At 38.9% G+C, this 13678-nt stretch overlaps 1 protein-coding gene across 2 annotated transcripts; it reads left to right on the top strand.

Annotated features, from left to right (window-relative positions):
- The first annotated feature begins 8855 nt into the window (after positions 1–8855).
- LOC112184196 (alpha-mannosidase 2) lies at positions 8856–13662 on the top strand. 2 transcript variants are annotated; one of them, XR_002930028.2, is made up of 5 exons: positions 8856–9524; positions 9860–10009; positions 10213–10245; positions 10363–13224; positions 13304–13662. XR_002930028.2 is itself a non-coding variant. In XM_024322467.2 (4 exons), the coding sequence occupies exons 1-4, from the start codon at positions 8952–8954 to the stop codon at positions 13096–13098; spliced, it is 3492 nt and encodes a 1163-aa protein (XP_024178235.1). In that variant the 5' UTR covers positions 8857–8951; the 3' UTR covers positions 13099–13662. The 2 variants fall into 2 exon arrangements, 1 of the variants encoding a protein (XP_024178235.1); XM_024322467.2 differs by having other exon boundaries at positions 8857–9524; positions 10363–13662.
- Positions 13663–13678: the final 16 nt, after the last annotated feature.

The raw sequence follows: 13678 nt of genomic DNA on the forward strand, positions 1-13678 counted from the left end.
ACTTTATTTCAACACATAAAAACGGGCTTTAAACTTTGCCCTTAACGTTATGTTAACTATAATTCATAGTTTTACAACATCAAACAAAGAAAACAAGAGAAAAGATATAATACACCTTGAAAGATGAATGATAAAGCCTTGAGACGAAGAACTTGAAGATCCTTGAAAGCAAGAAATCTTCTAGGAACGACACAAGGGTGGATGGCGGCCAAGAAATTGATGTATTGCATGGATTCTCTTTCTCTTTGCTTAAAAATGCAGAACTAGAATACTAGAGAATGAAAATGAATGAAACTAAGAACTAGAGCAGGGAGGGGAGATGAAGAGACAAAGAAGATGAGATGGATGAAGGAATTGGTGATTGAGAGTGAGCGGAGAATGTGTTTATATAGGGAAGAAAAAAGAGAGTGAAATGATGAGAGGAAGAAAAATAATGAAAGTGGTTCGTAAATATGGAAAAGATGGAGTAATGATGAAATGAAAGCAAAACATGAAGTTGCAGAAATATGGAAGTGATGATAATTTATTAAAGAGCAATGTAGAAAAATATATCAAAGGAAAAAGAGAAAAGCATCTAGCTTTCTTCATGTGGGTAGGAAACATGAACATGATGAATGTTGAGCTGGTTTTATGTCAATTTATGCCCCTTTATTCCTTCAAGTATTTGGGGTCCGATGGAAGAATATTTCTGAAGATCCAAATGACTTAATTAACCATGATTAGTGAAAGAGTTTACCTTTAGTCACCATCATCATTCGAAGATTCATCCGATGATCCATCATAATTCTCCACAGTAACATATTCAGACTTCGCAATGTCATTTATATGACGCCTTTCCATAGCAGTTTGTTTACCTGTTATTCTCACGGTAAATAGCCAGTTAAATGTTCTCAAATACCTGCAAAGAAAGTGCATCTTCTCCGGATTTTCCACATCCACTGTATTGAAACAAGTCAGCTCGTACAAGGCCTCCACAGCAAGGAGCGTCGGGTAAACCTCCCTGTAGCATATCAGAAAACTGCCCGGAATTCCACTCCAACTTCGCCGCGTTCGTCATTTGTGTTACCCTCAAACCAGCCAACTTCTGCCACATCCGCTGCAGTCCCCAACGTTGCATTTTGCTCCTTCGTACCATAGAATGACAATGAGCCTCTCCAAGTAGTTCGAGCCCTAAGCTCGTAGCCGACCAGCACATCGAAAGCATTCCTGGCTCGGAATGAGCAATACCTCACTATGGTGTTGGTGAAGTACTCTGCATCCAGCCTTCCTGCTGCAGTACGGAGCTTGCCGTTGGCATATGTAGCGTGTCTGCTGTAGTCTTTGATGTCTTCGAATGTCCCGTCGTGAGGGTTGAAGCTATACTCATAGCAGATCTTCAACATAGCATTGGAAGAATTTGTGTCGTTGCCGAGAACTGGGTGCATGATTCTCACCGGCGGTGCCATAGCTTTGAGAGTTTAAGAGAACTAGCTATGGAAATACATGATAATGTAGTAGTAGTGGTGGTTGTGGTGATTATAAAGAGGAGTCATAATTATCACCATGGCAAAGACATTGATGTTAGTTTCTTCTTATGTGCAAAGCGTGAGTCTGTTGAGACTAGCCATGGTTTACAAAAGAAGAAAATAAAATTAAAAGGCTTGCTTATTGCAGCGATTTGTACTTTGATATGTATATTTACTGAAGATCGATAGCCTTTATGTTTACATTGGATGCGTTGCCTCTCATCATTTTAGGTTTCAAAATTTGAATTGTCTCTGATCATTTCATTTTCAAGATCGACCTAACCTCCTTAAGAGCAAGGTTTCTTGTTCAGTGATATATTTATGTCGGTGGAATTGTCCGTTCTTAGAGCTTTGGCAGAGAGCAGCACGTACTACGTACTCCAACCAAGGGCATTAAGTTGCATGCATATGGGATTATACATGCATCAATGCAATCGAGAACATATCAGAAACGAAAGGGATGTAATTGATGTAGAACGAGCTTAGAGCTCAGTGTTCTTGGTGTTATTCCTCTCTACCTACTCATCAGTAATCACCATCACCATCACTGTAAATACTAAATAGACAGGTTTTTCTTTAGTTTAATTGTTAGACAGTTGGACTGAAGATCTTCAATTGCCAAGACAAATATGGTGTTTTGCTGTGAAACTACAAAACCATAATACGTTAGGTTGTATGGGCCTCACTAACTTGGACTAATTTGACCAAATCTTCATTCATCGAGCTTCAATAGTATTCTCAAGCCCAATTTGACCATAAAAAGGGTAGAGATGTGAATGTACACTGGGGTTCGATCGTTAATTTGGTTCGCCTGCAAGCCTCAAAATCTTGAGATAGTATTTAGTGCATCGACGTGTGCTTACATTAATAGGAATAGAATGCTAGATAACATCAAGTACATATTTTTGTTATTAAAAAAAAATTTCCCATAAATATTAACGACTGAGAGCTATTGGATCTGCTAATTCACTTGCACCGCCAGTGTATAAAGAATTTTCCAGAAATTTTAGAGGTCAAGTAATGATCTGTATCTTGCAACTGTACGTGTACGTGAAATGTAGGGGAAAATGGTATGAGTCTTAACTATAATATTTGATACGCTTTGAGCAAGCGCATAATTTAACCCTATAAAATGTCATTAGTAGTATAAGCAAGTAGGGATCGTTCTATTCCGGGGATTGAGGGTACACCTGTCATTGTCAAACAAATAAACAATTAAAATTAAAACAAAGTATAAATATTTACAAAGATATTTACAAGTACACACAAATTTACGAAATTAAGGGGGGTGTTTTGGTTTAAGGTTCCGAAAATTAACTAAGTGAAGAAACAAAATAAAGAAAATTTATAAACAAAAATACAAGAATGGAACAAATGAAACAAAGATCAAAACCAAATTCATAATCAAATTCGACTCAACCCTATTATTGTTCATCTTAAGTCATGAGAAAGAGTTGATCATGTGAAATATTCAAAGCAAATAATTTCCCATATTTTACTTTCCAATGCTAATTAACCTAAGTGAAAGCACAAAAATTAATCCTATCAAACATGCATTCAAGTTCTAGAAAGCTAGGCAATCATAACATGTTAGACGCATGAAGAACATATAGAAAGGCTATCAACTCAAGTGTACAACTTAGTATGAAAAAGTCCATCTAATTGCAATCATTTTCAATTAAATTAGGTTTTTGTCCAAAACCTTTACTACTCTTGATTCAAGTTCACAAAACAATAAGTTGAATCATGTTCTTAAATCTAGCAACAATTATGCATAAACCCTATATGTTTCGAACCACACAAGATAAACACATAAAAGATTTCAATCAAACAAATTTAATTAAACAATCTCACAAAAGCAACCAAGAATCACAATATTGGAATCTGAAATTTATTCAATCATAAAAATCTGGAATTAAACTTTAGTTCAAAAGTTATTGTTAACTAGAACAGAATCATACAAATTCAAACAAGGAAAACTGAAAGAGGTTACAAGGTCAAAGGTCAAATTACACCGTGAATGGAGATGGTGATGAAGAACTTGGACGTTTGAACTTGAACTTTGAAAGCAAACCTTCAAGCTTCACGGCTCCAAGGTGGATGGTGGAGGGATGCTCACGGCTTCTTCTTCCTTCTTCCTCCCTTGCTTGAAATTGCAGAAACCGAACTAGAGAATGGAGAGACTAGACGTTAACTATGTGATTTTCTGAAAATTCTAAAGTGTGGAACCTCTTTTACGTCAAATATGAAGGAGTATATATTGGGGCACGGCTAGGGTTCTCCAAGCAATCAGAAATTTCCACATCACTTCAACCAATGGTATGATGCCAAGTAAGCCTTGTGATGTGGTCCAACCAATCGTAGAATGCCAAGTAAGCCTTGGTGTGTCATCCAACAAATCAAAACTCTCCAAATTAATTCCCTAAATTCCTTTAATATATCCTTGCCGAAATTATATAAGGATTTTCTGATTTTCTTCATGAATTTCAGCCAACATTCCTTTAGGGAATTTAGGGATGCACCTAGACACGTTTTGAGCTTTTTCTTGGTGTCCACATATCTTCTTTCCTTAAAAATCTCCCTATTTCTTCTCCTTGCATCATCTCCTTGATTTCCCTTTAATTTTCACGTTGGTCTCTCTCTCTTTCTCTTAGCAATCACACAATTAACTCTTCCAAGAATATTTCCTTCCATAAAATTCTCCCTTGAATTACTCCAATCAAAATCTTCAATTATATTTCAGATTTTCACGTTGGCTCCTCCTTTTCCTCTAGGTAATTCACGGCAAATTAAATACCCAAGGAAAATATATTTTCCCTTAAAGCTCTCCCTTGATTTCCTCTTCTTGGTTGACGCAAAAGTCTCTTTTTGGCAGAGTTTCCTCTTCTAGACAGGATTTCCTGGTTGAAACAGGAAAACTTTATTTCTTCATTTCTGCTCATTTTTGCAGTCCTTGAGCTCCTTCCAGCTAGTTTGCTCTAAGGACATGAAAATAGAAACTATTACTAAATATGAAAACTTTCTAAAAATAGTAACTTTCCTAAACAAGAAAGATTTATTTAAGGAAATAACTAAGTAAATATGAGGAAATAACACTTAAAACGTCGCATTAAAATGCTCCTATCAATATTGCATCAAGGATCGACAAAACCTCATCGAAAGAAAAGGCAAGCTTGCAATTGCAAAATGGTGTTGCTTTAACTCATGTAAGTAATGTATAATAGATGGCTCATCTGCCAAAATTCTACCGGCCAATCTTCATTTTATTTTATTCTTTTTATTGATTTTTAAAAAACTAAGTACTAGCTATTTGTACAGTGATATAAATCTTTTCTTTGTAAGTGAGAGATCTCACAAAAAACCATCAGTTATTGATGTAAGAAAAAAAAAATATCAAACTCGTTTTTTACATTAAGTTATAACTTAGAATGCTCTCCTTAACATACTTATAAAATCTCGATCAAAATTGTAAATTATGTAGAAATAACCTCAAATTTTGACAACGATGGTAAATATAACTTTAAAGCTAGCTGTAGTGCACCTTAAGCTCACCTCTACAAGTCCATGACAGTTTTAGCAATTAAGCACGTACAACATACTCCTACTTAACAAACTAACTCTTATAGTCTTACTGTCACACCCCGATTTTCGAGCACAAATTAACAACAAATAACAATCACAAATACTCCGGGCGTGATGGTTCAAATATTAATACAAAACACTAGGAAAAAAAAAGAATAGCAAGTAAAGATGTCATGAACCCACAACGTCAATATAGACCGGTTCTTTAGAGTCATATATTACATTACATATCAATTTAATATGTAAACAATCCCACCAAACTTACTACACAACGGAAAACTAACAAGTGCACAAAAAAATTAAATTCCTAAACTCACAACAGCAACGGCAAGGGACCACAACTTCACCACGTTCACCTTAACCTGCAGGATAGACTCCTACACCATTGAATAGTGTACCAGGTTGAAATAATAAACCCGGTAAGCTTATGAAAGCTCGTGTGAGTAAACTCAAAACAACAAAGATGAAACACATGCTTAAATCATGTCAACCTAACAAAATCATTATACAATTATCACAACATATCATGCTTACAAACGTTAACTCAATCTAAAACCCATATGCTCTGACTCTCAATTGATGCATTTAATTTAACAAAGGCTCAACTAAACAATTAAACTCAAGTAAGGTTGTAAAACATTTCAAGCTCCAATAATCCAAAATCATGCTCCTTTTATCTCAACCGAATAATTGTCACCTCAGTGACCTTTCAAAATCACTGAAATCTCAACAACCACTTCTCGAAAGAGTAAAGCACTTATGAATAAAAATCAAGTAAAAAGTAATCCCTGCATTTGAATTAGTTCAAGAGATCACATCAAGCAAATCATAGTAATACCTGCATATCATATAGTTTAGGAGATTACATTAAAACAATCAATAGAAGTCATAGTAATCTCTGCATGTCATTTAGTTCAGGAGATTACATTAAAAGCAATCAATTCATAAAACAGTAATCCATGCATGTGAATTAGTTTAGGAGATTACGAAAGAAAATAAACAAGTCAAAGATATAAATAAATTAAAAATCAATACCATTCATTTACTAATAACACCAAACACCACATCAACAATATCAACATCAATCACTCAACAATGATCCATATCCTTTACATAACAATCACCACATCAATTATCACCACTTTGGTACTACTGTATAGATTATCACCACATTGGTTATCATCACAAAATATATAAATTCACCATTCTCAAAACAATATCAAAAACCTTTTCAAAGTATTGTTTGCACACCTCTACATTTCACAAATTGTACATATTCCTTTCAAAACATAAATCTAACAACATCTTCATTTCCCTTTCCAAATTCATTTATTTTCTTCAAAATCACATCTCAACTCAATAGTGATAAAATCATGCAAAACCATGTTTTTACTTCACCAAACAACTCCAACTATAGTTCACCAAACAATTCCTTAGGACTTCGCTGATAGGTTTCTTTCATCGTTGATGAATTCAATATTGATATGGAATTGTTTGTTTCCATCTATGTCAATGTTTTTTTTTTTAATCAATGAATAACTTCATTAAAGAACGAAGATTACAATGATATTGGGTACAAAGAGCTCTAAAGAAGACTCTCCCCACTTTAGACTTCACAAGTGAAGTCCATACTGACACACTGATGGAGCCAAACTGGCCCCGACTCCAAACACAAAAAAGATTGACTTAACTGCAAAGCTTGCTTTGCAAGGCGATGTGCAACCATGTTACAATCATGCTTCACAAAGTTCCAACTATAACTAGAAAACGATAAAACTAACTGCTTAACTTCATCTAAAATATGGCCTTCCGAACTTAGATCACCACTCACATCATGCAATGCATTTAGTACTGGTAGCGCATCTCCCTCAACTTCTAAACTCAAAAATCCAACATGTAGAGCAAACTTGAGACCATGCAGTATTGCCAAAGACTCCATAGCCCTCGGTGAAATATTACCAACCTGGGGAACTGCCATAGCCCCCCTTAGATTTCCTTGATGATCTCAGAAAATAACTCCCAGCCTATATACACCTTTCTTAACATCTGTTGCCCCATCAAAATTCATCTTGAGGCCGCCCAAATTAGGAGGTTTCCAGACATGACGCTCCAAATTCAGATTCTCCTTCGCTGTTCCTTGCACATCTCTTCTCGGTTCACACTTGTTAGCTCTCGCATTGGCTGCATCAAATTGTAGCTGCCACTCTCCAGCTGCAGAAACTAATTCCTCTGGCTTTAAAGTCCTTTCACCATGACGGTGAAGATTTCTATTTCTCCAAATCCACCAAACAATAAATCCAAAAGCTTCCAAGTCACTTCCAATAGTGGTATCAATGACATGTGCAATAAGGTCAAATAGAGATGGTTCTTGCCATACCTTACATACCTCACGTAAAAAAGAAAGCTTCCAGACCCTTTTTGCATGGGGACACTCCCAAAATACATGAATTGTAGATTCCACAGTTGCATTACAAAGCCAACACGAGGCATCTGGTGTTATCTTTCTTCTTTGCAAATTCTGCCACATGGAATATAATTAAGAATAGCCCTCCAAAGCAATAGTTTAACTTTATGTGGTACTTTCAAAGCCCAAATTTTCCTCCAAACTACCGACACACTTGAAGAGCTACATTCAGCCACACTTCCCTCTTTTTTGCTATCAAATCACGAGCCACCCAATACCCTATTTTCACACTGTAGCTTCCATTCTTCGTATAATGCCAAACCAACCTATCTGGAATAATTCGTAACCCCAAAGGCATACTTAATATCATCTCTGCCTCATGATCTAGGAAGCTTGATTTTATTAGAGGAACATTCCAAGCCCCAGACTCTGTAAGTAGGTTAGCCACAGTCCACTCTGCTGGAAGATTTACAGGCAATACAACTTTAAAACTAGTAGGGCAAGGTAACCAACGATCGTCTTTAATTCTAACTCGCTGACCATTTCCAATACGCCACCTAGTTCCACAATCAAGCACCTGTTTACCCCAAATCAATCCTCTCCAAATTGCCGAAGGAGTTGTCCCCAAAGAAGCATTCAAAAAACATGTGTTCGAAAAGTACTTAGCTTGCAAGATCTCACTAACCAATGACCTCCTACCCCAGAAAATCCTCCAGACAGTTTTAGCTAACATTGCTTGATTGAACGCCCGCAAGTCCCTGAAACCAAGACCTCCATCTACTTTTCGTTTACATAACTTCTCCCAGCCACCCCAATGTATACCTCTAGCACCACCACCTTTACTCCACCAAAATTGGCTCATCTTAGATTGGAACTTCTTACAAACGCAAATTGGCAACTGGAACACACTCATAGAATAAGTGGAAATAGCTTGAGCCACAGCTTTTATAAGAACAAGCTTACCCGTTTTTGAGAGGAACTTCCCTATCTATGTCAATGTTGAGCTTCTTATTTTTCTTTAATTTATAACTATCGATCCAATTTTCAATCCAACTTATATACTCTTGCTCCAAACACCGAGTAAGATTGAAAATTTCCAATCCACCCTGTTTCTAATCCAATCCAAGTCGGTCATGAATACTAATCTATTCCAGTCAATTCTGCTAAACGCGCCCAAAATATCTTACTTATAGTCTTACCATGACAATCAAACCAAACAAATGTTTAAATCTAAAAAAATAAAAAATAAAAAAAATTCTTAGCACAATCTAACGGATCTGAATTCGTTTCTCTCACGTGTGTTGACTACATACCAAGAATTAAGAGAAAAGACTTTTCCAGTGTGGCGGACCCCACCACCATCACCACAACCCACAACGCACACTTTCTACAGAAGACTCAGGTCAGTCTCAGAAATCGAGATCGCCCCAATTCCCACTCTCACACTCACAATAGCAACAATGGCCTTCTCGTCCTTCAGCACTCGCCGCGGCGGCGGTTGGGCCCACTCGCTCCTCCCTTCCACCGCCACCTCCTCCGCCAAATCCAAGCACACAAGAAAGCCCCGGCGGCGATTGCTCCTCCGCGACTTCCTCTTCGCCAACTTCTTCACCATCGGCCTCTCCGTCTCCCTCTTCTTCTTTTTCCTCGTCGTCCTCCGCTACGGCGTCCCGCACCCGATCACCGCCCACTTCAAGCCCACCAGGTCACCGATCCGCTTCCCCAAGCCCCGAATCAAACCCCTCCCCCGTAGAAGGCCCGGCGGGAGCAACAACGACGCCGTTTCGGGCGCGGCCGTGGACATCACCACCAAGGAGCTTTACGACAAGATCGAATTCTCCGACGTCGACGGCGGGCCGTGGAAGCAGGGATGGAGAGTCAATTACAAAGGCGACGAGTGGGACTCTGAGAAGTTGAAGGTGATTTTGGTGCCGCACTCGCATAACGATCCGGGGTGGAAGCTCACTGTGGAGGAGTACTATGAGAGGCAGTCCAGGCATATACTCGACACCATCGTTGATACACTCTCCAAGGTGAGCTGAGCTTCAATATTGGTGAATTGGGACCTGAGATTTGTTAGGTTTTGCTTCGATGATTAATGGACTCTGTTTCGGAGTTACAGAGCTTCGAAATGGATTCAGCTGTTTTAAGTTTCTGATTCGCTTTGTGTTATAATGTATCTAAAATGTGATTGGTTTCGTTGATTCTTGAACTTGTGAATTTGAGAATGGAGTCTTGATGGAATGAATGGATAGCATGTTAGAGCAATGTTGTTTCTGGTTTTTCATTTGCCTGAGTTTTTTTGTTTTGAATTTTGCTGCCTTTGTATGAGATCGAGTAGAGTGGATTTGATTATTTGAATGTGTAGGATACTCGGCGCAAGTTTATATGGGAAGAGATGTCTTATCTGGAAAGGTGGTGGAGAGACTCCTCGGATGACAAAAGAGAATTGTTCACCAATCTGGTAAAGAATGGTCAGCTAGAAATTGTTGGAGGTGGCTGGGTGATGAATGATGAGGTAATATTTGTAGGCTTTTGTAGAAGCTTGTTTGATTTCAAGGCCTAAGATTCTGTTTATGCCCTTTACATCTAGTTGTATGTCTGTTCTTACGGGGTTGGAGTTTATCCATGCTTAGACTGCTCCTAGTGCGTGAAGTGATTATGTAACGGATCCATTTGTAATTTTGAAGCTTAATACATCAGTTCCTCTTGTTGATGCAGGCTAATTCACATTACTATGCCATAATTGAACAGGTATGATAAGTTCTCTTTTTTTATTCTCCACTATTTATAGAATGCATCTGTTTACTGGTATACATCTTTTATGTCACTGAAACTGCTGCTTTGATCTTTGGGTAATGGATGGATCAGATCACAGAAGGAAATTTGTGGCTGAATGAAACCGTGGGTGTTGTTCCTAAGAATTCGTGGGCAATAGATCCATTTGGTTACTCACCCACCATGGCATATCTTCTGCGCCGTATGGGTTTCGAAAATATGCTCATTCAGAGGACCCATTACGAGCTTAAGAAAGAACTTGCACTGCACAAGAATTTGGAGTATATATGGCGTCAGAGCTGGGATGTCGATGAATCTACTGATATTTTTGTCCACATGATGCCCTTTTATTCTTATGATATTCCACATACTTGTGGGCCAGAGCCAGCTATTTGTTGTCAGTTCGACTTTGCTCGTATGCGTGGCTTTATGTATGAACTTTGTCCTTGGGGAGACCATCCAGTAGAGACTAACCAAGAAAATGTGCGGGAGCGGGCACTTCTACTACTAGATCAATATAGGAAGAAATCAACACTGTACAGGACAAATACACTTCTTATTCCTCTTGGAGATGATTTCCGCTACGTTAGCATAGATGAAGCTGAAGCTCAGTTTAGGAATTATCAAATGTTATTTGATTATATCAATTCTAATCCCAGTTTAAATGCTGAGGCGCATTTTGGAACTTTGGAAGACTACTTTCGAACCATTCGTGAGGAGGCTGAAAGAATAAATTACTCACTTCCTGGGGAGATTGGTTCCGGTCAGGTTGGAGGTTTTCCTTCTTTGTCGGGTGACTTCTTTACTTATGCTGACAGGCAACAGGACTATTGGAGTGGTTATTATGTATCAAGGCCTTTCTTCAAGGCTGTTGATCGAGTACTAGAGCATACGCTTCGTACCACGGATATGATGATGGCTTTCCTGCTTGGGTACTGTGGGAGATCACAATGCGAAAAGTTACCCTTGGGGTTTTCCTACAAGTTGGCAGCTGCTAGAAGGAATTTAGCTCTTTTTCAGCATCATGATGGTGTAACTGGTACTGCTAAAGATCATGTTGTCCTGGATTATGGGACTCGGATGCACACTTCCTTGCAGGACTTGCAGATTTTCATGTCTAAAGCTATTGAAGTGTTGCTTGGAATACGCCATGACAAATATGATAACCCTTCTCAGTTTGAGGCAGAACAGGTGAGATCTAAATATGATGTCCAGCCTGTTCATAGAGCAATCATGGCTCGTGAAGGAACCCGCCAAACAGTGGTCTTTTTTAATCCCTTGGAGCAGATAAGAGAAGAGGTTGTGATGGTTATTGTTAACCGTCCCGATGTTACTGTTCTGGACTTGAACTGGACATGTGTCCCAAGCCAAATATCGCCTGAATTGCAGCATGATAAAAGCAAAATCTTCACTGGAAGGCATCGTGTCTACTGGCAGGCTTCTGTTCCTGCTCTGGGGTTGCAGACATATTATATAACTAATGGGTTTGTTGGATGTGAAAAGGCGAAACCAGCAAAACTTAGATACTTCTCAAAGTCTAGTTCTTTCTCTTGCCCCACTCCATATCCTTGTTCGAAAGTAGAAGCTGATGTGGCTGAAATCAAGAACAGGCATCAAACACTCACTTTTGATGTCAATCGTGGTTTGTTGCAGAAAATAAGCTACAAAAATGGGTCCCAAATTGTTGTGGGTGAAGAAATAGCTATGTACTCTAGCTGGGGAAGTGGAGCATACCTTTTTAAACCTGATGGTGATGCGCAGCCTATCATTACAGCAGGTGGGCAGATGGTGATCTCTGAGGGACCTTTGGTGCAGGAAGTATATTCTTATCCAAGTACACAAAGCGAGAAGAGCCCCATTTCTCATAGCACCCGTCTCTACAACGGAGATAATACTGTACAGGAGTTTTTCATTGAGAAGGAATATCATGTTGAGCTCCTCGACCAGCAGTTTAATGACAAGGAGTTGATAGTTAGATACAGAACAGATATTGACAACAAAAAAGTATTCTTTTCTGATTTAAATGGCTTTCAGATGAGCAGGAGAGAAACCTACGATAAAATCCCCCTCCAGGGCAATTACTACCCTATGCCCTCTCTTGCATTCATGCAAGGATCTAATGGTCAGCGGTTTTCTGTCCATTCCCGGCAGTCATTGGGTGTGGCAAGCCTTAAAAATGGATGGTTGGAGATTATGCTTGACCGTCGTTTGGTAAGAGATGACGGACGTGGTCTTGGACAAGGAGTGATGGACAACCGTGCAATGAATGTAATCTTCCACATCCTTGTAGAGTCCAACATTTCTTGTGCATCAAACCCAGTTTCCAACCCATTGCCGTTAAACCCCTCTCTTCTTTCCCACCGTGTCGGTGCTGACCTGAACTATCCATTGCATTCATTCATTTCCAAGAAGCCAGAGGATTTGTCAGTGCAACCACCCCCAAGATCATTCTCACCTCTAGCTGCACCCTTACCTTGTGATCTGCATATTGTAAGTTTAAAGGTTCCTCAACCTTTAAAATTCTCAGAGCTACCACTTGAAAATTCTAGGTTTGTCCTAACATTACAGAGACGAAGTTGGGACTCTTCATATTGCCGGAAGGGCAGATCTGGTTGCACTAGGTTTGCTGATGAAAGTGTGAATTTGCTCAACATGTTCCGGGAGCTCACTGTATCGAATGCGAGAGCCACTTCATTAAATCTTCTACACGAAGACATAGATATGCTTGGATATACTGAGCAGTTTGGAGATGTTGCTCCAGAAGGGCAAGTCCTCATTTCTCCTATGGAAATACAGGCTTACAAGTTGGAGTTACAGCCACACCAATGAGTGTACTGGTGGCAGATTTCATTATTGCAGTCTCCTGGACAATGCTTTAATGGGGCTCATAGCTTAGCTATGACACGCCACAGGTTTACATGCTGGGATTATGGCTACCATTGAATGTATTCTCAGGTTGGTGGCAAATAATAGTGATTTCTCTGATCCCACTGTCAACCTAATTAAAACTGTGGGATTATATGTTTGCTGCCAGGTCTCGGGGCAAAGACTGTAAATACGAGTGGAGATACATCGTCAAATCTACCATCCAGGTTGCTCATGGAATCTTTTTTGTTGTAAAACTGCTGTTCCAAATTTTGCTTAGGGAGACTTGCTAGGAGTTTTGAGTTTTGTTTTATAAATGGTTTCCCACTGTTTTTTTTTTTTTTTTGGCCTTCAGTTATGTTCAGATCAGTTACTGATCAGTAAATGGGAATGTATATGAAGTTCATATTATGTACTGTTGTGGTTCGATCTATGCGCTGCTTTAAGGTTCTGACATGTATTCTGTATTTCACAACTTTGTAGTAATCAAAACAGCTGAGACTTGGTATAAATAGTTGTGTTTTGATTCCTCCAGTCCCTTGTT

The sequence above is a fragment of the Rosa chinensis genome, chromosome 2 (genome assembly GCF_002994745.2).
Source record: "Rosa chinensis cultivar Old Blush chromosome 2, RchiOBHm-V2, whole genome shotgun sequence".
NCBI classification, from domain to species: domain Eukaryota; kingdom Viridiplantae; phylum Streptophyta; class Magnoliopsida; order Rosales; family Rosaceae; genus Rosa; species Rosa chinensis.

Excerpts from the sequence above, each read along its gene's own strand:
- LOC112184196 (XM_024322467.2), top strand. The coding sequence starts at position 8,952 with ATGGCCTTCTCGTCCTTCAGCACTCGCCGCGGCGGCGGTTGGGCCCAC. Across the intron at positions 9,525-9,859 it reads TCGTTGATACACTCTCCAAG|GATACTCGGCGCAAGTTTAT; the intron begins GTGAGCTGAGCT and ends TTGAATGTGTAG. Across the intron at positions 10,246-10,362 it reads ACTATGCCATAATTGAACAG|ATCACAGAAGGAAATTTGTG; the intron begins GTATGATAAGTT and ends TGGATGGATCAG.